Source organism: Manis pentadactyla, chromosome 16 (genome assembly GCF_030020395.1).
Source record: "Manis pentadactyla isolate mManPen7 chromosome 16, mManPen7.hap1, whole genome shotgun sequence".
Lineage (NCBI taxonomy): Eukaryota > Metazoa > Chordata > Mammalia > Pholidota > Manidae > Manis > Manis pentadactyla.
In genome coordinates this window covers 35,925,984-35,952,823 of record NC_080034.1, presented here as the reverse complement: position 1 = coordinate 35,952,823, position 26,840 = coordinate 35,925,984, and the positions used below count along the sequence as shown (strand labels likewise).

General features: G+C 52.3%; 1 protein-coding gene across 1 annotated transcript; it reads left to right on the top strand.

Annotated features, from left to right (window-relative positions):
* The first annotated feature begins 797 nt into the window (after positions 1 to 797).
* On the top strand, positions 798 to 21,917 carry FGD2 (FYVE, RhoGEF and PH domain containing 2). Its single transcript, XM_036916158.2, has 16 exons — positions 798 to 1,043; positions 4,521 to 4,752; positions 6,285 to 6,365; positions 7,048 to 7,196; positions 8,431 to 8,587; positions 8,725 to 8,863; positions 9,398 to 9,456; positions 9,707 to 9,853; positions 10,522 to 10,614; positions 15,263 to 15,342; positions 15,424 to 15,454; positions 15,840 to 15,932; positions 16,510 to 16,641; positions 19,379 to 19,525; positions 20,648 to 20,794; positions 21,139 to 21,917. The coding sequence occupies exons 1-16, from the start codon at positions 976 to 978 to the stop codon at positions 21,352 to 21,354; spliced, it is 1,971 nt and encodes a 656-aa protein (XP_036772053.2). The 5' UTR covers positions 798 to 975; the 3' UTR covers positions 21,355 to 21,917.
* Positions 21,918 to 26,840: the final 4,923 nt, after the last annotated feature.

Below are 26,840 nucleotides of genomic sequence, written 5' to 3'. Positions count from 1 at the left end.
CCTGTGAGGCTTGAATAAGGGGGACAGTGGCGGTGGCCATTTATTCTGGAAGGGCTGGGAGACCAAGTGGTGGAAGAGGGGTCAGCAAGACAACCATTGTGCTGGGAAACGGAAAGCCTGACATGGAGTGGCAAGGATGTGGTCACCCAGGATCCCAACCAAATCTTTGCTGGAATTGCTCACTTTTGCTCTGGAAATCTGACTTCTTTTGTGTTGTTACTGGGTGATTTTGTGCAAGTTACTTAGCCTTTCTGATCCTCATTTTTTTCTTCTGTAAAATGGGGATAGTAATAGGATCCACTTCATAAATGAGGAAATGCTTGCCTAGCACCAAGAAGAGTACGTTAGCTATTATTATCAGTTTCAGAGAGGAAGCCTCCCTCCCCTGGGGCAACAAAGTGGAGACAACAGCTGTTAACAGGAGTGAGCCCCAGCCGGGAGATGGGAACTCCACAGTACTCCTCCCTGCCAGCCCTTAATGGGTCTGTGATTTATTTTTAATTAAAAAAGCTTTTTCCTTACAACAGTGATTCGGGTCAGATGCAGCAAAGAAGTTGAGAAAAGACCAGGCAAAATCCACGGGACCTTATGAGAGAAAGTGAATAGCCAGAGTTGCTCAGGCCAAGAGGCCAGCCAAGGGCCCAGCTCCAGAAAGTACCTCTGGGCCCAGACTCACTGTCGCCTCAGGTGACTTCTGGAACTGAGGGTCCCTTGGAGGGAGGGGTGAGGCCTGAGCAGGCTCCTCCCTCAGCAGAGAGCACGGGCCTTTCCCCTTCAGGGTTGTAGCTGTGGGACCACTTCCTCTTTCTGCACTCTGAAGCCGGGAGCAGGCCTGCAGAGCCCTCCGCAAAGAGAGAGCAGATTCCAGAATGCCTTAGCCTTTCTGTGACTCTGGGTGTGGGTGCTGAGTGCCTTGGCTGGAAGCCTCCCTCCCTGCTTCAGGGGCAGCTGAGGGCCGCCTTGGAGGCCTGCGGGATGGATGGGGCAAGTGAGGAGAAGCCAGCATCTGTGTCCAATCTGGTGGCTGTGTTTGAGAACAGCAGGTACCGGGTGGTGGGGTTGGGAAGGGTCGCCTGCTGCCTGGCAGCCTCCCTCTAGCTCCCTGCACACCCCCGGCAGCACAGACCCTCGCGGTCTCCAGGCTGAGGACCTGGTCCAGGGCCACGTGAGCCTCATAAGGAGCAGTGGTCTTTCTGCACCCTGTCCTGGACACCTCGTCCTATCTGGGCAGCAGCCGTGCCCCTTGGTCATGGGTTCCTTCGAGCATAGGAGAGTGTCGATGGGGCACCAGGAGCTGGGCGGGCATGAGAGCGTGTGTGTTGACGGGCTGGGGAGAGTGCAGACATGCGTGTAATTATGAGTGAGTGTGGGTGGACCAAATGTAGTGTTTGGGCTGCATGACTCCACCCATTACCCCTCCAGGAGAAATAATAGCTAATACTTATCAAGCATTTACTCCTTATGAGTAGGTTGACCATATAATTTATCATTCAAACCAAGACACAATTGAAACGGAAAGTGGATGCCATTAAATTTTTTTTGGCAGGAGTTGGGAAGGAGCAATAGGAAAAGCTGACACTACATCAAGCAAACCAGGATATGGGATCAGCTTCCTATGGGGCATTGTTCTAAGTGCGTTTTGTTACTTATTTCATTTAATCACCAAACAGCCTACTGGGGATGGGTTCTGTTTCCATCTTACAGATGAAGTAATAGAGGCACTGAGAGGTAGGAAGGCTTTAAGTGCTTTAAGTTCATGGGCAATGAGGCAATGCAGTGGCTTCCATATGAAAGGAAAAGGCTGGACTAGATGTACAAAGGTCATTGGTGGCCCTAGCAGGGGTGTGTGTGTCATTAATCCACTCTGCAGGCATTTTTCTTAAGCACAGGACTGTGTTAGGGATTGTCATAGGTAGGGTTATCTGGAAATAGACTCTGAGGTAGATTTGCTTCAGGTTTACTGGGGAGAGTTTGGGGAACAGCACCTGTGGGAGTGAGGGGCGCAGCCCTGGGCAGAGGAAGGGGTTGTGCTGCCCTGCACTGGCAGCAGAGGCCACAGCCTGACCAGGGAGCTCTGACGCTGGGCTGCCCCTCATGAGGTTGTTTCACTGAAGCAAAGGGCTAGGTTTTTGTACCTCCACGTGGACTGGTCAGTGGATGTGGACTTGACCTTGAGTGAGGCAGCTCTCCTCCAGGCAGGGCAATTCCCAGAGAGGAACCCAGGCAATACTCATCAGCCGCCATACTGCCAGTGCCCGGCCGGGGGATGTGTGGGGGGGGGGAGGGGCAGGGGGGTAGTGCCTCAGCCCTGAAGCGGTGTGGATGGCACAGCACAGCATCACACAGGAACTTTGGCAGATGCAGGAGCCTACAGAATGATCCCTGCAGGGAAGATTTCTGCCTCTGGATGCTAACTAAGTTCTTGAATTACCGTGATACCAGGTCATGGAGAGTAAATATCCTGAGAGGGGCCCAGACTCTGTGCTGAGGGCACTCAGAGAGACAAAGCCTGCTGTGGCCTTCATGGTGGAGGTGGCACCCATGTGGACCTAGAAGGGCAGTTTAATTCCCTGCCTCTCCCAGGGCTCTTGGCCAGGCGCCTTCTGTTCAGCACCGAGGACAGCTCAGATGCCACCTTCCTAGCCCACCACCCCCTTGGGTGTAGGGAGATGGCACCTCCTCAGCCAATATGCCAAGCATGCCCAGTGGAGACCCCCAGCATGTGTGCTATGCCCAGACAACAGCTCTAGCAGGAGGAGGCAGCCCTCAGACCAGGTTGGGGCAGAGGAGGTCTTGTCGGGAAGGTGAGAGTCACTGCTTTTGTGAGGAGCCCCTTGCCAGCTGCTGTGGTGTGGGCTTTCTTGTGAGATCTCCCAGGGCCTCGGCTGATCTGAAACTGAGGGGTGAAGAGGAAAAGAAGCTGGCTTGGGGTCCTTTGAGAAAAATACGGAAGCTGAAACCAAATGTAGAACAGAAAGCCTGAGGCCCAACTACTTCCATGAGCTGAGGAACCCGGGGGTGCCAGAGAGGGGTGGGGGTGCCCAAGAGGAGCCATGGGGGACTGGGTCCCAATCTTCTCTCTGCCCTGAACCAGCTGTGTGATTTGGGGCAGGTCACACTGACTCTCTGGACTTGTTTTTCCTTGACTCAAATGGGAAGGGGCAGTTTAGAGGGAAGGTTCAGGAGCCAGCCTGCCTGGTCCGGTCTTACCTCTGCCACCCCTATCTCAAGTTATTTATACTCTCTGTACTTCTGTTTCTTTAGCAGCCAAATGGGGGTGCTGGAAAACCTCACAGATTTTTGGAGCTTTTGCCTGGTTCTCCATTTCCCAGCCTGTCTTTCTCATGGGGGTACTTAGCATGTGCAGTCGCCACAAGCCTTTCCACACTGATGGGAACAGGGCACAGCCCAGATCATTGGATGTACTCAGTGAGAGTGGCTGCTGCTATGCACAGAATTTAACTGGCCTGAACAACCTCTGTGTAGGGTGACAGAGCTGCCCTGCAAAGGGCAGATCGTGGGACAGAAGGAATAGGGAAACTGCTCCCAGGCTGGCTTTTTCCTCCACTAGGGTTGTAGTGTGCACAGCTCCTGCAGAAAGGTTCTAGCTTTGGTAGCTCTGCCCTCCCTTTAGGGAGTTCCATGGTTCCCACCTTCCCTCCATGTCTCAGGTACAACTCAAGGGTGATTTTGAGTTGGGGGGCACTTAAAAACATCTGTGTGCAATATTATTCAGCCGTAAGAAAAAAACAAATCCTACCATTTGCAACAACATGGATGGAGCCAGAGGGTATTATGCTCAGTGAAATAAGCCAGGCAGAGAAAGACAAATACCAAATGATTTCACTCATATGTGGAGTATAAGAACAAAGAAAAACTGAAGGAACAAAACAGCAGCAGAATCACAGAACCCAAGAAGGGACTAACAGTTACCAAAGGGAAAGGGACTGGGGAGGATGGGAGGGAAGGGAGGGATAAGGGTGGGGAAGAAGAAAGGGGGTATTATGATTAGCATGTATAATATAGGGGGTGGGGGAAAGGGGAGGGCTGTGCAACACAGAGAAGACAAGTAGTGATTCTACAACATCTTACTACGCTGATGGACAGTGACTGTAATGGGATTTGTTGGGGGGGACTTAGTGAAGGGGAGAGCCTAGTAAACATAATGTTCTTCAAATTATATATATATATAATTTTCAAAAAAAACAAAAACAAAACAAAACAAAACAAAAACATCTCTGTGCAGGAGGGGTTCCTTATTGCATTTTAAACAAGGAAGTATTTAGTTCCCTAGAGAACAAAATATAGTCTGCACTGACTCATTTTGAAGACTGGAGTTCCCTCCAAGGAGGTGTTGGGGAGGGAAATGTATGGTCTGTTTATCAAATGCCTCCTGACATTCAGGGGCCACCGCACCCCTGTGATTTGCATTCATCAGCCCAAAATCCCCACCAGGGAAGTGCTATTCTTCCCCCTACTCTACAGACAGGAAACCTTCAGGTCTGCTCTGTTCTCCTCAGGGCCCCAGGAGCAGCACCGAGAGCTCACAGGCTGGAGGCCGAGCCTCACCACCCTGGATGCAGGCCTCCTCCACCTGCAGAGCCATGGGAGAAGCCCGAAGTGGAGGAGGCCCTGGGGTCTGGGCCCAGGACCGTCAGCAGGAGGTACCTGAACTCCTTGAAAAACAAGATATCCAGCGGGGCCTGGAGGAAATCTTGCCTGCCTGGGACCAGCCCTGAGCCAGGGACGCAGGTGCCTGAGGGCTGGGGTAGAAATGGGAAGCTGGGGGGTCCCTTCATCCTCCCCCAAAATTCTCCAGCCAGGGACAGCACTTCCCCAGGAGGGGGTCTTGTGTGACTAGCTATCAGCTGGAAACTAGATTCTCCCTGCTTAATGGCCTTTGATTAAGTATCTACTATGTACCCCACACTGGCATTATTTCATGTACCCTGCACTGAAGGAGTTTTTCAGGTAAGGAAATTGAAACCCAGACAACTTAAGGAACTGGCCCAAGGCCACACAGCTTGGAACAGTCTGCATCTTGTGAACCTGGTACCCTTCCCAGGTGTGGCCTCAGTTTACCCACTGAGAGACAGGTAACAATTCCAAATAGAAATAGAGGTTAAAGCTAATTCCTGCCTTTAGACTGGTCCGGGGCAGGTCACTTCCCATCTCTGGGTGTCAGTTTCCTTCTCTGTGGAGTTCAATGTCTAGGCTGCATGATACTGTGCACCCAGGAGCCAGAAAGCCAGGGTTCACATCCCAGCTGCTCTACTTGCTAACTGGGTGACCTTGGTCAAGTCACTCTTGTATTCTCAAGTTCCTCATTTGTAAGATGGGATAGTGATCATAGTGGTATGTTCTGGTTGTTAATTGTTGCATAACAAAAACCACCCCAAAACACAGTGGCTGAATACAATTTATAATTTCTTACAGCTGTGTAGGTTGACTGGAATGCTATTGGGTGGTTTTCTATTGGTTTGACTTGGGGTTTGTCTTAGCTGGGGCGGTCATAACAAAATGCCACAAGCCAGGTGACTTAAACAACAGACCTTTATTTCCTCGCAGTTCTGGACCCTGGAAGTCTGAGATCAGGGTGCTGGCAGGCTTGGTTTCTGGTTAAGCCTCTCCTGGCATACAGACGGCCTTGTCTGGGTACATGTGTTCTCATGGTGCCTCTCCCTCCTCTTATGAGGACACCAGTCCTAGGGTTAAGACCCCACCCTAGGACTTCAGGGACACTCGGTTACCCCTCAAAGGCCGCATCTCTGAATGCAGCCCTCCTGCGGGTTTGGGCTTCAGCATGGATGGGAGGGAATGATTCAGTCATCAACAGGGTGTCTCATGTGGCTGCAGGCAGGTGTGGGGTTGGAGCTGGAATGTCCAAGCTGGTTCCGCTCCCCAGCCTGCTGCCTGGGCAGGGACAGTGGGAAAGCTGGGCTCAGCTGGGGTATGGGTGTGACTGGGCTCCTGGCTCTCTGTCCGTGTAGTCTCAGGGCCTCCTCTCCATGTGGCCTCTCCATCAGGGAAGCCAGGCCTCCAGATGTGGTGGTCCAGGGCTTCCAAGCAAGCACAAGTAGAAGCTTCTGGGCCTCTGAAGGCTTAGGACCAGAACTGGCACAGGCCATCTTTTGCCTCATTCTCTCAGTAAAAGCCATCCCTTCACCAGCCCAGATGCACCACAGGTGGGCATGGATGCCAGCACATCTTTGGAGGCTGCGCCCAAGGACCCCATCAGAGGAGACCAAAACTGTCTCTCTCCTTCTCCTCCAACTCCCCTGCAGGAGCCTGAGGAGAAGAGGATTGTCCAGGAGCTGCTGGAGACAGAGCAGGCCTACGTTGCACGCCTCCACCTACTAGACCAGGCCAGTGGCCAGGACGCGCTCTCCGAGCCCAGCACCCAGAGCTCCTTACCCACCCCTGCTCTCCTTTCTCACCTGCCTCACCACAGCTGAATGTTAGGATCCAGGATCTGAGTCTAGGAGGCCTTGGTCCTTTAATCCCAGTGGCTGAAGTTGGGGCAGAAATCAGGATTTAGCCCATTAGCACCACACACTCTTCCACCCCTGGTGCCTGGGCTAGCTTGAATGTAGTGAAGTACCCTCCTGCCAGCCCCTCCAGGGCCCACACAGTATCCTCACCTGTCATCCCCACACCTGCCATCCTCGCCACCATTCCTCCTTCATGCTTCCTTAGGGAGCCCAAGGCAGAAGGGTTGAATCACTGGACATCAGCAGAGGGGTCTTGAGCCTGGCAAAGTCCAAGACCTCGACAGACACAAGATGGGCCCATTTCTGACATTTGTCAACTGCCAGCCTTTGGCAAGTCCCTAAATCTTTAGGCCTTGGTTTGCGCATCTGTAAAGTGGCCAGAACACGAGCTTCCCTATCTTTTCCCAGGGTTGTTGTAAGGATGATGGGAGATAAGGAGGTGAAAGCATTCAGTAAACTCGGGGAGGGCTCTGGGGGCCTCCAGGATTGCCCATCCCCCTGGGTGTGTGGGCGGCCGCCTCTGTGCCACAGGCCTAGTGACCCGGCGTGGCTGCAGGTATTCTTCCAGGAGCTGCTGAGGGAGGCCCACAGCAGCAAGGCCTTCCCAGAGGACGTGGTCAGACTTATCTTCTCCAACATCTCCTCCATCTACCAGTTCCATGCACAGTTCTTCCTCCCAGAGCTGCAGCGGCGGCTGGATGACTGGTAAGGTCCACCAGGGGTCCCTGAGGCCCCCTGACCGCAGCCCCAGCCAGGTTGGGATAGAGCCCCCAGGGCGCTGTTTAGGCCTCTGCCCTTGCTGTCTGGCCATGACAGTCTGGGCTTGGTCTGTCTGCAGCAAGCAGCTTGGATGGTTGGGCCCTGGGAGGCCACATGCACATGTGTGTACATGTACGTGCATGCATGTGAGTGTGCATGTGTGTGTGTCCTGAGGAAGGGGATGAGCCAGGTCTTAGGAGGCAGTGCACACAGCCAGCACTGAGGGCTCTCTGCACACCTGGCCCTGGGCTTTATACCTATTAACTCAATCTTCAGATTAACACACTGTATGAATATGGGCATCACAGTTATACAAAAAACACTCTCATTTTCAGAGGTGACCACTAAAATATTTAGTGGTGAAATCACTTTTTTTCTATATTTTGCCCCCAAAATGCCATAATACCTGGGATGTCTTCTAAAATTCTTCAGCAAAGAGGAATGTTAGTAATTGATAAATCTGTAATGGATATATAGGGGTTCGTTATTATATTATTTTTACTTTATGATTATTTAAAATTTTTCATAATATAATGTATTTTTTAAAAAGACAACTCTATGAGATAGCTACCATCATTCCCATTTTTTAGATGGGAAAATTGAGGTACAGCGAGTCTAGGTCTTGCCCCAAACACACAACTCAAGAAAGTGGTGCAGCTGGGAATCAAAGTCAAGCAGGCCAGCTCCAGATCACAGGGCCCTTAACACTGTGCTGTAACTGTCCCCGGCTGACCTCCAGGCCCTCCCACAGTAGATCCTGCATAAGGCCTTACCCCTCTGAGCTTTGATTTCCTCATCTCTAAGATGGGGCAATGACTGTCCCCTCTGCAGGGCTGTGAGAATTAAATGAGATGAGTCTTGGGCAGTGCTTGGCCCCTGTTATTGTTATCTGAGCAGGCATGAAGTGGTTATGAACACCTGTTGTGGCCCCTACACTGTGCTGGGCTTTTAGGGGGCCCAATTCATAGAAGAGAACAGCATTTGCCCTCAGGGGGCTCACAGTCTAAGGGAGGGCGAACCACACATGTAAGTATGAGGATGACATGCCCCCCATGCCTGTAACCAGAGGCACAGCAGAAAGGCCATTTTGAGGGGTTCAGGGAGCCTGGCCTCCCCTGTCCCTGCCCCAAATCAAAAAAGGTCCTCAGGCTGAGGGTAATACCAGGTTCCCCTCCTGCAGGACAGCCACGCCCCGCATTGGCGACGTGATCCAGAAACTGGCCCCCTTCCTGAAGATGTACAGTGAGTATGTCAAGAACTTTGAGCGAGCCGCTGAGCTGCTGGCCACCTGGACTGACAGGTCTCTGCCCTTCCAGGAGGTTATCAGCCGCATTCAGGTGAGGCAGGGGGCACCCCACGGTGGTGTGCAGTGGCTCAGTTTTCCCTGCCCCCACCCCACCCCGCTCCCCTCACCCCCCAGGGCACTTCTCCGCACTCTCATCCCGACACTCTTCCTCCCCCAATCCTCCCCAAGAGCAGCGAGGCCTCAGGCAGCCTGACGCTGCAGCATCACATGCTGGAACCCGTGCAGAGAATCCCACGCTACGAGCTGCTGCTCAAGGAGTACGTCCAGAAGCTGCCAGCCCAGGCCCCAGACCGGGCCGATGCCCAGAGTGAGGACACCCCCAAGGGCTCTAGGGGCTGGGGAGGCTGGGGCCACTCCCGTAGATTTACTGAACACCTGCTGAAATGGTTTTGGTGAGCATGAACCATCAACATTGATCGTTGGCGTGTCAGAGACATTAGTCTCTACCATTAGCCATTTTTTACAGACACTACAGCTCAGGGAGGTTAAGTGACTCAATCAAGCTCACGTAGCCAGAAGGAGCAGAGCTGGGGTTTGAAGCCATGCCTGTGTTATGTCAAAGTCCATGCTCTTCCACTGCACCCTCTGGGTCTGGCTTGGTTTGGGGGACCCTCACAGAAGCCAAACACCTCAGCCCTGTCTTTGGGTGGCTTCCAGGCTCTCATTCTGGGTGGGAAGCAGTCCCCAGCATCCAGACAACCCATGTGCCAGGCGACATGGGCTGGGCTGCACTGGGGTGCTCTCGGCAGGCCCGAGGCCACTTTGTTGGCTCAAGGACCTCCTGCTTCAGTCACCAGCCCCAGACTTTGCAGGGGATAACACTGACCCTCCCGTCCCCCAGAAGCCCTCAACATGATCTTCTCAGCTGCTCAGCACTCCAACGCAGCCATCACAGAGATGGTGAGCAGCCCGGCCCTCGGGGCCGGGAGCAGCGGGCATCCCCAGGGGCCTTGTCACTTCCTCCCTGCAGCTCTTAGCCTTCCTGAACCCACCCAGGTCTCTCCATCTGCACATCCCCTATCCTGCCCCGTGACACCTGGCTCCCTGCTGGCTTCTCCCTCAAACCCCACCCTGTCAGCACACGGTGAACCTTCCCAGTGTAGGGGGGGCCTTGCCTGGCCTCTGCTGAAGGTGCACCCCCTGTCTCCAGGAGAGGCTGCAGGAACTGTGGGAGGTGTACCAGCGCCTGGGCCTCGAGGATGACATAGTAGACCCTTCTAACACTCTGCTCCGCGAAGGCCCCGTGCTCAAGATCTCCTTCCGCCGCAGCGACCCCATGGAGCGCTACCTTTTCTTGGTAGTGGGGTGCAGGGGTGCCACCCTGCACTGGGGAGGGAAGTCCATGGGCAGTCCTGGCACTGCAGGAGGGACAGGGAAAAGCCTGCTCCTCTGTCCTTTGCTTTGGACAAGTCACACGCTGCCTCCTCGCCTCAAGGATTTCCAACTAACGGATTTCCCCAGACACGCCCTAGGAAGCAACAGTCAGAATTTGAACCTAGTCTATTTGGCTCCCAAGCCAATGGTATTAATCTGTGCTCTAGAGAGTATACAGCAGGAGGGACTTAGTCTAGCTGCTAGGAAGAACTGCCCTGGTTTGCACTGAAAAGGCCAGGGAGTCTCCTGGAGGTCTGGAAACTAGTCCTGCCTAGAGGTCTGGAGAAGGGAGGTATAACCTCATGTAAGCCCCTGACACCCTGAGTCCCCAGGAGAAAGGCCTTGTAGGTTCCTGAAATCTGCTGTGGTCCCTGAATGCCCACAGGTAGGGCAAAGCTTCAGTGAGCATCCTAGTTGGACTGGGGGCTAGACAGCCCCTTCCTCATCACCCCTGGGATGTCCTGTGAGCTGGCCCAGAGTGTGGTGAGAGGGGAGGGAGATGCAGTGGTGCTCAGCCCACTCTAAGGGCAGCCCTGCCAGACCGCCCCTCCAGCCCTGCGCTCCGCACACTCACGTCTGTGTCTCCTGCAGTTCAACAACATGTTGCTCTACTGTGTGCCCCGGGTCATCCAGGTGGGCGCCCACTTCCAAGTGAGGACCCGCATCGATGTGGCCGGGATGAAGGTGAGAGGACCCCCAGCCACCACTGGGCTTCTCCCCAGGGTGGGACCCAGTATGGGAAGTCACAGGAAGGGCCACCCGGGCTCTCCTTCCAGGACCCAAGCCTGGCAGGTCCTGGGCCAACGTGGAGGTAGAAAAGCCTCAGCTGGAGTCTCCAGCCCCCATAACTCTGGCCACTCTATGGGTCAGTGCCGGCCTCAGCCCGGCCTCACTGCTTGTCCTACCATCTACACCACTGCTTCCCAACTTCAGCAGAGCACATGCATGAGTCTCCTGGGAGTCCTGTTAAAATGCAGGTTCTGATTCAGCAGATCTGGAGTGGGCCTGAGATGCTGCATTTCTAACCAGCTAACCTCACAGGTCCACAGGCCACACTTTGAGTAGGAATGGTCTACACTGTCATGTCAGCTGCTGGATTGTGTGTGTCCACATCGAGAAATGGCCACAAATGAGTGGGGCAGGGTCCATAATATGGCCACTGGCTAGGCGGTCACCATGGATTGGGCCTGCACCATTCCATCAGAGCCTCATAACAGCCCCATGATGTCAGGGCTGTTATTATCCCCTGTAGTTTTTTATTTTTAAAAATAATTCACATTGCTGTAAAAATATAGATAATACATATTCCAGAATCAAAGTATATGAAAAAATACACATAATGAAAAATCTCCTCCCCACTCCATCCCTAGCTCCCTTTCCTAAGGCAGCCTTGGCTTCTTGGGAGGCCTTCCAGAGGTAGTCTTTGCATTTACAAACTCATACTAATATATTTATGGTTGCTTTCTTACTTTTGTTTCACATAAACAGTGAACTTTTTTTTCATCTACACTATTCTGCTTTTTTTACCTAGCCACATTCTGGACAGGGCATATGTGGGAACTCTGTACCTTCCTCTCAAATTTGCATGGAACCTAAAGCTGCTCTAAAAAAATTTAAGTCTTTAAAAATTAAAGAAACCAAGGCCCAGAAAGGTTAAGTAACTTGGTTGGGGTCACACAGCAAATCCTGTTTTGAGTGATCAAACCGCGATTGAAGACAGGTATAACAGCTCAGATCCCCTGTACCTAATCACCATACTATACTGTATCTTATTAAGGTTTCAGCCCAAAGGGATAAAGCTTATGGTGGAATTTTAGGCATAGTAGAGGAAATGGTGGGCCCTGCCTGACTATGGCTCTCTGATTGCTCCTGAGTCCCAGTGTGTCATAAGGGCTGGGGCTAAAAGAAGCAGAGGTTGGGCCTGGTGTATTTTGGTACCCTCCCATCCCTCTATCCCCCCATTCCTTACCCCTGTGCTCCCCCTACCCCCACCCCCGTCTCTCAGGATCTGTCCTAGGAAGGAGCTGTAGGCAGGAGTTGAGGCAAGGTGCTCCCTCCTCTGGAGGCCCCTGGGCCTCTGACAAACTGCAGTAGGAGGGCCATGACCCTGCTCCTGACTGGGCTTGCCTGGCTCCTGGGGGCCTTGTCAAGGGCCTGGGGGTGGGGTGACAAAGGCAATGGAGGTCATGGGCACTTTGGGGGGACTTACAGCCCATCCCCATGCCTGAGCTGACTAATGTGTTGTAGCAATTAGCCCTCCACCCTGTTGCATCCAGCTTTCCTTCCCAAAGTGGCCAGAAATGGCCCAGAGACCAGGGCATGTGCAGGCATGTATGTGTGAGAGCCTCAGTGGATGACACCGAGAAAAGCAGATTTAAGGAGAGTTACAGACAATCAGAGAAATGGAGACAGGCAGCCCGGTCTTAGAACAGGCAGAGAACCAGGAATAGACAAACAGAAGCAGGGATTGACAGATAGAAAACCCAAGAAATACAGAAACCAAAACAGACTCATAACAAGAAAACACATAGACCCAGGGCTGAGAGTGCCAGACCCTTAGGATGCACGTCAAGGGGTGGTAGGCCCAGTGTGTGCCAGCTTCCTGGCACTTGCCTGTCCCAGTGAGCATGTTCCCACAGGACGCTTCTGAAGCTCCAGTGGCTGCACAGCACCCTGTGGCACGGGCCTGGCAGGTGCAGAGCCGTCTACCTGCCCACGTCTGTGCAAGGAACCATTTTCTGGTCTGAACTTTGGAGGCAAGTCTGGGCTTTGATCTTCATGGCTCCTCCCGGCCTGTGACCCCCTGTCCTCCTCCTTCCTTGGTGTCAGGGAGGCCTAATTCTCAGCAGCTTATTTTCCCCAAGGTCTGATGTGGTCCTAATTTTGTACCATCTGTGCAGGGTAGGAGGAAGAAGGAAAGGGTGTAGTCCAGAGTCTCCCGTATAACTGCAGGTTGTACACCGCATGAGCACAGGACCCCCAAGATGAGCACACCTCCCCTAAGATGAGCACACCTCATCCAGAGCAGAGAGCAGATAGTGTATTTATAATTCTCATTGTCCAGCAGGTGGCAGTCAAGCATCTTGTTCCAACAAAATCTGATTATTATGCCAGTTTGCCAACAGATGTCAGTAAAGTGTTTTGAGGAGGGGTGTCTTTTTCTAATTAGCACAATGGCACCGTACAGGCTAGGCTGGCGGAGGCCTGAACTGGCCCTACCTGGGGAGTGGTTGAGACTGGGCACAGCAAAGTTCTGGGAACTGTCCTTTGAAAACCTTTGTCCTGGCCCCCTGCAGAGGTGGTCCTGGACCCTCTCAGGTCAGGAGCTCCCACCCAGATGCCCTTTTTATTAAAGGCATCATTTTTCTTTCTACCCCTGGATTCCAAAACTTAAGTTTCTCTCCCCTCTCCCTAATCCAATTAGTCGTGGGGGGGTGGTTCATGCCAGATTTCCTGATTTTGTCCTCCTACTAGAAACCTCTTCTCTCTCTCCAGGTGCAGGCAGGCTGGTATCATTCCCTACCAGGCCTTTAGGCTACTGGTTTGTCCCACTGTCCTCAGATCCAGCCTTTGTTGCTTGCATATAGCTGCTGGTGTGGCTTTCCCAAACACTTTTTCCCACATGAGCTTCTCCGTTTATTAACCCTCGGAGCCTCTCATTGCCAAGGTATCGAGTCCAAATCACATCAGGCCCCTTCTAGAGGAACAGACTGGTTATGCAGGCCCTAGGGTGGGCTAGGCCTAATGTGAGGAGGATGTGCCCAGCGTCAATACTCTCTGCGATGCGGTGGGCTGACCCGAAAGTGTGCAAGGGCCTGGTCACTGCATGACAGTAAACCAGCAGAGGCGCTCAAATGTCAGGTGAATTCAATGATGACAAAATTCCTCCATGCTAAGGCTCCTGGGATCTAGATGTATGTCTTAGCTTCCCTTTGTGATTCTCTGCACACTCCCTGGGGCAAAGATGAGCTTACAGAGCTCTGGGGGTGGAGTGGAAATACATGCTCTTCCCCCTTCCTCTTGGGGGCCAAAAACCTGAGTTTGAATGCTCATTCTGCTCTCTAGATGCTGTGTGGCCTCAGGCAAGTCTCTTGCCCTCTCTGAGTCTCCATTTCCTCATCTCCTAAATGAGAGTGAGATCTGCCTCCCAAGATTGCTGTGAAGATTTTCCTTTTTATTTTTCTATGGACATTTGTAAGCCGAGAAAATGGGACAATGAACCCCTATATATACTCATCACTAACAATTAACTCAAAGTCAGTCTTGTTTCCTCAGCATTCCCCTCTTAATCTACCCTTGCCACTGAATTGTTAAAGGACAGATCCCACACACATAATCATTTCACCTGTAAATACTTCAATACATCTCTGTAAGAAATAAGAACTCTTTTTTTGTCCTAAAAGGTGACAAGAGTACTATGATCACATCTAAAAAATTAATAATTATTATTTAATAGCATTAAGATACTTTGGTTTTCCTTGACTGTCTCATAAATGTCTTCTCTCACAACTGATCTGTTTGAATTACTTGTGATAGGCATCTTACATCCCTTTTAGTCCATCTCTCACTTTTTTCGCATTTATTAATTGAAAAAAATCAGATCATTTCCCTGGTAGAGTTTCTCACAGCCTGGATTGTGCTGGCTGCACCCCTGTGGTTCATTCAACAAATTTCCTGGTCTCCCATGTTTTTTGCAAACTGATAAAAACCCAGAAGCCAGACCAGATTCAGCTTTGCAGGACTAGCTGGCGAGAGGTGCTCTCCTTGGGAGGCACATGATAGCTGTGAAGTGTTAGGATGGAGCAGTGGGTCAGCAGTTGTGCCAAGTAAATGAGAACATGTGGAGAGCCCTGAGCTCAGTGGCCGTCACATAGGAAGTGTGCTCTGACTGGCCGCTTTCCATCGTGACCTGTGGTGTTCGGGAACCAGAGGACAGTGAAAGACAGGGCATGGGGGATCGTTTGACCTATGAATTGAGCAATCAATTCCTTCCTTCACATACAGGGGAGAGGGTCTTCTGGTAAGCCCTAGGTCTGCTCTTGACAAAGCTGTGTCCCCAAACTCAATTTGTGATGCAATTTACATTTTTGGTGAATCCTTTGTCAGTGTGACCCCTATGTCACACTGGGCCCACTTAGCTGCTGCAAAAGTCTCATGATCTGGAGGCCCGTTTGCTTGGAGCGAGGCCAAGTTGTAACCTCATTTGTTTGACTCTGTGAGATTAGGGATGCAACAAACAAGCTCCTCATTCCTGTTCCCTGAATTTGAATTGTCCCTGGGCACACAATCCACCTCAAGGATGAATGGGCCTTTCCTTCCCACTCTCGAACAGGTGCGGGAGCTGACTGATGCCGAGTTCCCCCACTCCTTCCTGGTGTCTGGGAAGCAGCGCACCCTGGAGCTGCAAGCCCGGTAGGCGGGCCAGGGGGTGCCAGCGGGTGGGAACCTGGGAGGGGCTGCGGTCCTCAGCACCTATGTTCACTTTCTGAGCAGGTCCCAGGAGGAAATGATTTCCTGGATGCAGGTATCAGAATGCTACAGGGCCACTGGGGTCCTGACCCTCGCCTACTGGGCTGACAGGGAGGGAGGGGCAGGCGCACATGCCCAGCTGCTCCCTGCTCTTCAGGAGCTGCTCTGTGATAGTCTGGCATCAGACCTGGGTTCGAATCTTGCTGCCTCTCACTGCCTAGCTGGGTGGCCTGGGGCAAGTCACTTACCATCCCTCAGCCTGTTTTCACATCTATAATCAGGGGCTAATAGTTTCTCCCCACCTCAGTTAGCAGGTGGTGTTTACAATCCAGTGCCTAGCCCCAGTAGGCTTTCAGCAAGGTCTTTGAGCGTGTGGACAGCAGAGAGATAAGCAAGCCCTCCCTACTGTCCATCTAACCACCTCCCCTTGGCCCCACCAGGCCTGCCAAGCAGCCATTGACCAAATCGAGAGGCGGAATGAAACCTTCAAGGCTGCAGTCCAGGGCCCTGAGGGGGACACCCAGGATCAAGAGGTAAATGATGCCTCCACACCCCTCGCTGAGCTGCTGGCCTCATATGGGGCTTATTCCATCTCTTTGCTCTACTCAAGCCAGCTTGGAGGGCGGGGACTCTGTCACACCAGAAGTGATTTGAAGGGATCAGGGAATCGGTGCTGAAGGTTCCCCCATTAGCAAAAAATCCCTTTGGGAGCCTCTATATGCAACTCTCTGTAGGAAGGATTTGATGTCTGTATAGATTTGGCTGTGGGGAGCAGTGCAGGTTTGGGTTTGAAAGTGCCTGAGAAATGTAAGACCAAGGGAAGGTGGAAGAGGGTGCGGTGGGAACTAAGGAGAGTGTGACTCGATTTCAAATCTGAGCTCTGCGCTAGCTTGCTGGGAGTTTCTGCAGACTCGCTTGACCTCTCTGGGTCTGTTTCCTCATCTTGAAAATAGGAGTAATAGCAACTGACCTTCCATATGGTCTTTGTCAATTCAGTCTGCTTCCTGTGGAAGCCCCTGGGAAGCCCAGCACACTAATCCCTGCCACAAGCAGGTGGGAGAGGGCCCCAGGGCCCCAGGGTCATGAGGTGTCCGCTCTGCTGCCCAACAGCTGCAGTCCGAGGAACTGGGTCTCCGGGCACCGCAGTGGGTCCGGGACAAGATGGTGACCATGTGCATGCGCTGCCAGGAGCCCTTCAATGCCCTGACGCGCCGTCGTCACCACTGCCGGGCCTGCGGCTACGTGAGTAGCCCTGCCAGCACCCCTGCATCCCCCGCCCCACCTTATCCTCTGTGCCCCCAGCTCAGGCCCTGCTCTCCCCTCCCTGCCACTCTGCCGGCTCCCACAAATGCAGAAATGGTGGGCGCTAACTGTGCCAGGTGTGTGAGTTACCTCATTTGGACCTCCTGTGCCCACCTGTGAAGCAGGACTGCTATCATCCCATCCTAACAGATGGGACGTTAACCGACTTGCTTAAGACCCTCCCCAAGACCCGAGTAGCTTACCTGCTTTCTCACCGCCATTGCCCAGGACCCCAGACCCTGCACCTGGAAATGGTCTCCAGTCTGAACCCCTGGCTCCTCTTGGACCTTGCAGCCGCCACCTCATCGGCCCCATGCCTGGGCTGCCCACCCTTTGTCCTCTCTTTGAGACCAACCTCGGTTAACTGTCCCCTCCTCTTCTTGGCAAGTCCTTAGCATCCCAGCACCTGTCCAATTCCTTTGCTGACTCTGCCTGCCAAGTCCGGGCCTCAGTTTCCTCATCTGTACAATCAGGATTATAATACCTACCTCCAGGGTGGTAGTGAGGGCACAATAGAAAAAGGTGCACTCCTTTCCCTCTCCTTCTCTTCCTTTCCTCCTCTCTCCTCAATAGCTTTGCAGGACTCACTCAGGGGAGCAGGCCACCAGCTGACTGAGGAAGGAACCCAGTCCATTCCACTCCCTCTTGGCAGCTCAGGCCCAGTTATTGGGGCAGATCTGGCTTTGTGTTTTAAGCGCCTGCTGTGCTAGAGCTGTTTTCCGTTGACATCACACCCCCCTCCATTTACTCTGCAAACAGAGAAGCCTTTACACCTCAGTCTTTAAAGACCTCCAGGGGACTGGAGGAAACCAGCAGGTTGGGGCCAGTTAGGGAGGTGTCCCCAGAATGTGTTAAACTGCAATCAGGACACAAAGTAAATTTCTAGGACTGGGAACACACCTATGTTCAGATGTAAGTGACAAGTTTCATCCCAGAACCAAATAGGAAGGATCTGGGGTTTAGCTACTGTTCTTGGTGATTCACATCTATAAATAAGAGTTGAGTCGTTTCATAACTTGCAACCTCACAAGTAGTTCTTAAAAAAATTATTTAAAATAGTTGAGAAATCACAAAGAAGCATGAAGAATAACATCCATGTACCTGCCTTCAGTGTACTTAGAAGAACTAAAATATTCTGACAGCTAAATGAAACGTATGATCCTTAATTGGATCCTGGCCAGGATAAACAAAACCAGCTACAGAGGTCGTTATTAGGGCCATGGGGGGATATTTTATTATGAGCCACAGATACATCATAATATTGTATTGATGCTAAATTTCTCAAGTGTGATCATGACATTTTGGATAGGCAGGAGAATGCCCTTGGTCTTTTGGGATACCAGCTACATATTTAAGGGTAAAGTGTCATAACTGTAATTTATATTAGAATTGTCTGGAAAAAAAATACATAAATTTACACAGAAAGAAAGCAAATGTGGCAAAAATGTTAACAATTGGTGAGTTTGGTGGGGGTGGTATCATTGTATTATTCTGTCAATGTGTCTGTAGGTGTGAAATTTTCCAAAATAAATGGTAGAGGAGAAAATACACCCTAGAAATATTAGAAATCTTTAATCTCAAAACATAAAATATTCTCAAGGTAGTTTGAAGCCCCCTGCGTGTGACTGTGCGAAACACCCTTGACCCGATTTTGGAGTTTCTCATGCCTGTGCACACCTTTGTACTCTGTGAGTCATCCTTTCGGTGGTTTGGGTGCCCAGTTTCTGTCTCCCCACCTGCCAGACGGGAATCCTGGTGAGGGTGGGGCAGGCCCAAACCTTCTCCTGCGGATCCCTCCCAGGCTGCGTGTTTTCCCGGGCACACAGATGAGCTCCCTGATGAATAACCCTCCCCCTCATCACTATCTCGTGCCCTCCATTTCTAACCCCACATCCTGGACTCAGTGTGACACCCCAGTCTTCCTGGAAGGCCCATCCCACAGCACCTCCTGTTTTTCTGAGTCATGTGGTGCCTCTTTCGCTAGCATCTCCTGCATGACCCATGTCAGCTTTCTTAGGGGCTTCTCTATGGTGGGCATAGAGTACACATGGGAGGTCTTCCTGGCAAAAAAAAAGCCAGCCCATCATTTTTATATCAGAATGCACCTGACTCTGGGATTGAGTGGAATGCAAATTTGCAGAATTTTAAGGCTAAACTGTGAGACTTGAAAGACCTCTCCTATTTGTTGAGGGTCAGCTGCTGCCAGTGAGCGGTGTGGCCTCAGCAAATCACTGACCCGTTGTCGTCAGGTGAGAATAAAAGACCCAGTGCTGTTCACCTGGTGGGGTCAGTGGGTGAGTCTGGTGCTTTGGCATAGGGGAGAGCACGCCCTTGGGGCAGTGAATCCAATGTGAAGGGTGTGTGCAGGGCAAGACCCTGGGATTAACAGCTGCCCTCACAAAAGGGGCACCCGAAGGGGAGAGACGCTGAGGCACCTGCAGCGGGGGCAGGAATCCAGCCCCCAGCTCTGGGAGCCCAGAGTGTCAGCCCTCCACCTCCAGGCGGCCGGGCCTCTGCCAGCACAGGGGAATGCCTGTCGGCTGCCATTTCTCTCCCAAAGTTTGCTCTTCCACCCATTTGCTCTCATGCTCCCACCTACTCCTCCCCCCCATGGTGTAAAACCCCCCTCCCCTGCCTCATCTCAGGCCCCAAGACCCTCCTCCCCATCCTGCCCCAGGTGGTGTGTGCCAGGTGCTCCGACTACCGCGCTGAGCTCAAATATGACGACAACAGGCCCAACCGAGTCTGCTTCGCCTGTTACACCTTCCTCACCGGAAACGTGCTCCCGGAGGACAGGGAGGACAAGAGAAGAGGCATCCTGGAGGTGAGGGCCACGTTCCTCCAGTCAGGAAGGAGTGCAGGAGCCCCCCCACCCCCCACCAACACCCCCGGCCCCTGGCCCCTTCCCCCGCAGCAGCCGGGCCTTCACCCACAGGCGCAGTCTGGGCTCCAGGCTGTCATCGGGCTCTCCCACCTCTCCTCTGCGTCCCCATCTGATCACCACACTGCCTCTCTGGGCACTTCCTGCTTACATTCCCCTGCCCTGCCCTGTCCTCTGTGCCGGGAGATAGAAGAGCTGCTGTCGCTGATTTCCATTTTACAAGTGGGGAAACTGAGGCTCCAGGTCTGGGTCCCACTACTGGAAAGAGGCTCACTGGAGGCTCCATTCTCACTGGCAGGGCCTTCAGGGACATATCCTGTGGAGATCCAGGCCCAGAGAAGCAACTTGCCCAGGGTCACACAGCAAGTTAGGGGTAGCTGTCTGCTGTCTGCCGGAAATGTCCCCCCTGAGGCCCCGGGTGATGTGCTGAGCCACTCCGCGCCCCAGCACGTGCTCCCAGGCTGCTTTCTCCCTGCCAGGCGGCAGCTGCACAGCCCTAGCTGTGTTCAACTTTGTGCTACAATGTTACCCAGCCCAGGTGCTTAGCCAGGGCAGGCTGTTTCACTGCCCCCTCCCCTTCCCTCCTTAAAGGACAAGTAAACATCCCACTGACCCTGGGAGGCAGGAAAAAAACCCAGCCTAACCCAGCCGAGCCCAGCTCCCAGGTTTCTAGCTGGCCCCTCTCCATGAACACCTGCTCACTTTCCAGTCCTCCCCAGTCTTCTAGGTCCAGCCCCTGCTCATGCCCTCCTGACCACCTGCTGCTGGGGAGAGGGCTCTGTCTGCCCCTTCTCAGGCCCCAGTTCTGCTCCCTAGGACAACTCCTGGGTGATAAGGCCCCCCAGTTCAGGCTGGCTGGAATTTCGCTGCAGCTCTACCACTGGCCAACTGGTGTGACCACGGGCCCATGGTGGGACCTCTCTGAGCCTCAGGGACAAACAGTGCCCCCCTGCCCCTTGCAGGGTTGTTACAAGGATTAGAAATAGTGCCTGTCAAGCTCCCCAGACCAATGTCTGTCACAGAGCGAGTGCTCTGTTCCCTGACAGTCTGTCTCTCTGGTTTTAGAAAGGGTCCACAGTGGGGTCTGAGCAGAGCCTAATGTGCAGCTTCCTGCAGCTCGTCGGGGACAAGTGGGGCAAGAGCAGCCCCCGGGGCTGGTGTGTGATCCCCCGGGATGACCCCCTTGTGCTCTATGTCTACGCTGCCCCTCAGGTAATGCCACCACCTGCCCCCTCTGCCACACACACAGTATTGTGTGGGGAGTGGGACTGGGGTGAGTACTATTGCCCCATATGTCGGATGAGCAAACCAAGGCCCAATGAGGACATGATTCTCTTGAGTCTCAGGGTTATTGGCTTTCAGAGCTGGGCCCAGGCTCCAGCTCACAACTGCTTTGCCCTTAGGGGGCAGCTACTCTCTTCTCCGACGCTCCTCTGCCAGCCTGCCCCTCTTCGTGGGTGTTTTGGGGAGTGGGAGATGGGTGAGTGGCTCTTACCTTCAAAATGCCTGGGGGCTGAATGGGGTTCACGGCCCACTGCTTCCTTCTCTCCTCCCAGGACACGCGAGCTCACACCTCCATCCCACTGCTGGGCTACCAGGTGACCACTGGGCCCCAGGCAGACCCCCGGGTCTTCCAGCTGCAGCAGTCAGGCCAGCTCTATACCTTCAAGGCTGACAGCGAGGAGCTGAAGGGCCGCTGGGTGAAGGCTATGGAGCGCGCAGCCAGCGGCTGGAGCCCTGGGGAGCCCGACAGTGGGGACCTGTCTGACTGAGCCACCGCCAGCCACTTTCCTCCTTAGAGTCCAGCTCCCACAGACTGACCCTGGGGCCTCAGTGGCCACCACCCCAACCTGAGCTTTCCAGTAACTGATTTCCAGTCATCTGTACCCAAACTGTGTATCCCAATTTGGGATTCAGAAAACATAGGTCTGAAAGGGTGACCAAGTGTCCTGGTTTGCCCAGGGTTGAGGGGGTTCCTGGGACATGGGACTCTCAGTGCTAAAACTAGGCAAGTCCCAGGTAACCCAGGACTGTTGGCCACTGGTGTGGTTCTCAGCCTGGGCTGCACATAGTATCACCTGGGGAGCTTTAAAAAATCTTGGTGAAAAAATAAATATAAAACTAAACTAAAAAAATGTTTTTTAAAATACCAGTGCCTGTATCCATCATCAAAGATTTCTGGTCTGGGATGCGAGAGGCATGGGTATGTTTAACGTGAGTCTAATGTGCAGCCTGAGCTACCGGGATGAAGAGAGCAAACAAACTACCAGTGGTTGAACACCTATCAAGAGCCAGGCATGACAGTAATAACAATAACAAATAAGCATCTACTGGGCCCATCAATGTGCTAGGTGTTTTACGTGGATGATCTCATTTTTCCCCCTGGAAGTTATAATCCCCACTTTCCAGATGAGGACAGAGTCTTAGAGAGGTTTAGTCATTGCCGAAGGTCACACAGCTAGTGCACTAAAATCAAAGCTCTTTCCATCAAGTAGTAGAGCAATAGAGCAAGCAGGGAGGGGAGGGGAGTGGGAGAGGAAAAGGAGGGGAAAGTGAAGAAAAGGGGGTGAGGGGGGAGGAGCAGGGGAGGGCAGGAGAACTTCTGTTTGACCTGGCTGGTGGGTGAGGCTGCTTTCTCATAAGGGACCCCCAGGAAGGGGCAGTGGCCCCAGCCTGGGCCCTGACACCCTAAGCTGCTTGCATCGGGCCTAGCCACTGCTGAGCTCTGCCACTGAAGAAGGGAAAACAGACAAGTCACAGATGTTTGCCCCACTCCAGGCCTAGCAGTTTGCCTGCCCCTAACCTGAGACTACCTCCCCGCTGCAGGATATTTTTAAAAGCTCAAGGAAACCTCAATGGCACAGTCTCTCTGGGGACCAGGCTAGCCGTGAATTCATTCCTTCATTTAACAAATATTTGTTGAGCATCATCTGTGAGCCAAATGCAGTTCCTATACTGGGGATACAGCAGCGAATGAGACAGTCAGAAATATCTGCCTCTGTGGAATTTATATTCTCATTCAACAAAATAATTGTAAAATCTAAAGCATATCAGATATGATAAGTGCTTAGTGTGACAAACTCTCCTGGACTTTACTAGTTTTAAAACCAGAAGTCTCAAGTCCCAGGAAACCCCCTAGTTCCAGGCAAACCAGGATGGTTGGTCACCCTAGAGGAAGAAAAGCAAAGCAAGAAACAGAGCAGAGGGAGAATGAGATGTATGGTGTGTGTCAGTATTTTAAGAATCAAGGAAGGCCTCACTGAGATGTTGGTGTTTGAAAAACAACCTCAAGGAAAGAAGTAAGGGAGGGAGCCACACAGATATCTGGGGAAAGAGCATTCCAGGTGGAGGGAACAGCAAATGCAAAGGTCCTGGGGTGGGAGCCTGCCTGGTGCATGCGCAGAACAGGGAGGAGCGAAGTGGACTGGAAGCTGATCAGGGGAGAAGACAACAGATCATCTCTAAATTAAGGGCGGGAGACTGGGGAGGGCTGAGTGAGCAGGGGAGTCACTGGGAGGATCTCCTGCTCCTGTTGACACAGACTGAAAGGGGTGTGGGTGGGAGCAGGTAGAGGTGGCTGCAGCAATCCAAGGGGGAGAGAGAGGTGGTGGCTGCCGCAGGGCTGGAGCAGTGAGGATGGTGAGAAGGGATGGGATACTGGGTTTATTTGGGAGGTAGGCTGGAGAAGATTCCCTTCCAGGTAGAGCGTGGTGGCAGAGAAGGAGCCGAAGGCGACACCGAGGCCTCAGAATGTGGAGGGTGGCACTGCCCCTGTGCAGGGAGAAGGCTGGAAGGGGCAGGTGGGGAGCACAGCACACTGGGAGCTCTGGCGTGGGCAACGGACAGCTGAGGCACCAACGGACAGCTGAGGCACCCATGCACGGCCCCACCAGCAGGTGGGTGTCTGAGCTCAGGCACCGCGTCTGGGCTGGGGTGTCAACCGGGGAGCTCTCACCCTAGAGACGGGTTTAAATGTGTGAAACAGGAGAAGGAAGAGGTCCAAGGATGGAGCCCTGCACACGCCAAAATTCTAAACGTGTGCACCCCAACCTTCTAACTGCACACACCCCAAACCTTCCAAGCCTTGGACCTGCAGTTATAATTCTGAGAATTTACCTCAAGGAGACATGACAGTGTGACAAGACTCAGGTGCACTGTTTACAGCATTCCCCCAAATCGGAAACTACATAAACATCCATCCAAAAGAAACTCATTGAATATATTTATGCCCATTGAGAGGGAACTCTGTTCACTGTTAAGGCTTATATCTTTTTTTCTAACTTTTTTTTTCATTGAAGCATAGTTGATGTATATACAATATTATATTGGTTTCAAGTATACAACATAGTGATTCAACAGTTATACACATTATTAAATCCTTGCCCCAACTATGGTAGTTGCTGTCTGTCAACACAGAAGGATGTTACAGAGCCACTGACTATATTCTCCATCCCCAGGACCAACTTGTATTATGATTGAGATTTTTGTGCCTCTTTATCCTCCTCACTGTCCCACACTAACCCCTCCCCCATCATAACCACCAGTCACTTCTCACTGTCTATGAATTTACTGCTGTTTTGTTCATTTTGTTTTGTTTTGTTTTTAGATTCCACATATAAGTGAAATCATACGGCATTTGTCTTTCTCCACCTGGCTTATTTCACTGAGCATAATACCTTAGAGGCCCATCTACGTTGTCACAAATGGCAGGATTTCTTTCTTATGACTGAATAATATTCCATCGCGTATACATACCACATCTTTGTCTATTCATCTGTTGATGGACACTCTGGTTGCTTCCAAGGCTTATGTCTTAATGTGCTGACATGGGAAGATGCCTGTACTGTGTTAAATGAGCAGTACTACAGAAGGAGTGACATTTTTAAACACTGTGTGTCAAGCATTGTACTGAGGCCTTGGTGGAGACTATTTCATTTAATTCTTAATAACATTAGAAGTAGATGCTACATTCAGATCCTCATTTTATAGATGAAGAAACAGAGGTGTCCATGGTTGGGCAACATGCTTATGGTGACATAACATGAGACAGAAGAGGCAGCATCCCAGCCCACTGTGCCGTGAAACATCCCAGTTCTACTTGGATGAAGATATTTTACATCTGCACCATCTAAAGGGGTACCCAACACATTTAGGAGTGGTTGTCTCACTTTTTTATTTAGATTCCTCCACAGTATTTGAATTTTTTTCCCAATATCATGTATTACTTCTATTACCACAAGAACAATAGGGTTCCCATGTAAGGGGAAAGGGAAGGTGGGAACAAGGAAGGCTCAGCCGCCTTGGCCTTCTTCCCTGGGCCTGACCTGCCACTGCAGCGGGTCATGGGGCATCAGTGCCAGAGCCCAGAGGCTATGTGCCCCAGGGCTGCTGGGAAACGCTACCTGGAAGCTCCCAGCAGGAATGGGTTTGCTTATTCCACGAATGAGGGTGGCCACGTGGAAACGTGTAGGGACCAGGGGGTAGAGCAGAGCCTGAACCTGGCAGAACTCCGGGTTCCACCAGGAAGCCATGGACACTGAGATGGTGCTGTCCTTGATGCTTTTCTCCAGGGAGCTCAAAGGGGCCTGTGTGACATGGGGGAGCCCCTGACCTTCCCTGGCAGCAGCTCACCCCAGATTCGCTCACGTGATGACACTGTTGTGTCCCAGACTTGGGCTGCTCAGGCAGCAAAGACTAAGGGCTTCAGATTTTTACACTGAAGATCCTTACTTCTAACAGGCTGGAGGGGCTCCGATCAGTCTGGCTGCTCTGGTGCCTGCGTGTGCCCATCCTAGAGGGGAAGCACAGGGGATGGGAGGAAGGCTGACAGATTCCAGGGCGGGGGCATCTCTGGAGACCCTGGTGGACCCCGAGTCAGGTGGAGACCTTACTTCTCCTACCTTCCCTCCCGGAAAGTCTCCCATGGTAGTGAGGAGCTGTCCTAATGCTGGCACGCTGGGGCCCGGGGAGCAGCATTCACCCATTCATTTGTTCATTTCTTCCTATAGTCATCATCGGTAGCCCTATTGAGTATCTCACTGAGCACAGCACTCAGCACATGTCATCTTATTTCATTCCATAGCAGCCCTTCGTATCAGTTCCAGTGTCCACATTTTATAGATAAGGAAGGTGAAACCAAGCAGGGCTAAATGATTTGCCCATGACAAGTAATAATTTGTCACCTAGCCTGAGGGTAATGAATCAGATTCAGACCCAGGCCCATCTGATTCCAAAGCCTGGCCTCTGCTGGCACTGGGAGGCAGTATCTGTCAGTGGTTAGTGGTCCAGACCATCACACAGCTCTGCCACGTACTGGCCATGGCTTGGGCAAGACTTCACCACTCTGTGCCAGGGTTTCCTCCCCTGTCAAAGGAGGACAGCCATGGTCCTACCTCCCTGGGGACCGGGGAGCAGGCAACCGAATGAATGTTTGTCCGGCACTGAATACAGCAGCGACCACACAAGATGATCACAGGTGTTCGCAGTTACAGCTCTTCCACGCTGTGCAGTCTGCCTCCGTGTGCTGCAGTGCACGTATTTATGGGGCATCTGGGGATGGAAAGTTGAATAAATCATAGTCCCTGCTCTTAGGGAGGGAAGCTCAGTGTCTAGGTCATTAAAATGATCTGAGAAGCTGGGAAAAACTCCCAGTGCCCAGGCTGCACCCCAAGCCCATTAGATCAGAACCCCTGATTTAGGCTGGGGCTGAGGCATCAGGATTTTAAAGCTTGCTGGTGGTTCTGATGGACAGCCCCATCAGAAATGGCAGGACCGGTTCTCGAACCAAGGAGCCCTAGTTCTGGTCCCCAAGGGTTCCCAGGGCGATGTTGGTCCAAGTGGGGGTGTGGGAAATTGCCTTACTGGGGCACTAAAAGAATTAAATTTAATGAGGTATAATTTACATGCAGTAAAATCCACCCTTTTATAGAATAGTTCTATGAGCTTTGGTCAAAGAGTCCAGCCATGGAACCACCACCACAATCAAGACACAGAACAGCTCCATTCCCCCAGAAGTTTCCCTATGCTGGTCCTTTGTAGTCACCCCCTCCCCTTACCCCTGGCCCCAGGCAACCACTGATCTGCTCTCTGACCTATAGTTTTGTCTTTTTCCAGAATGTCATGCAGATACAATCATATGGTAGGCAGCCTTTGAATCTGGCTTCTTTCACTCAGCTCGGTGGACTGGAGACTTACACCTGGTTGCATGGATCAGTAGTTTGTGCCTTTTCGCTGCTGAGTAGTATTCCCATGTGAGGGT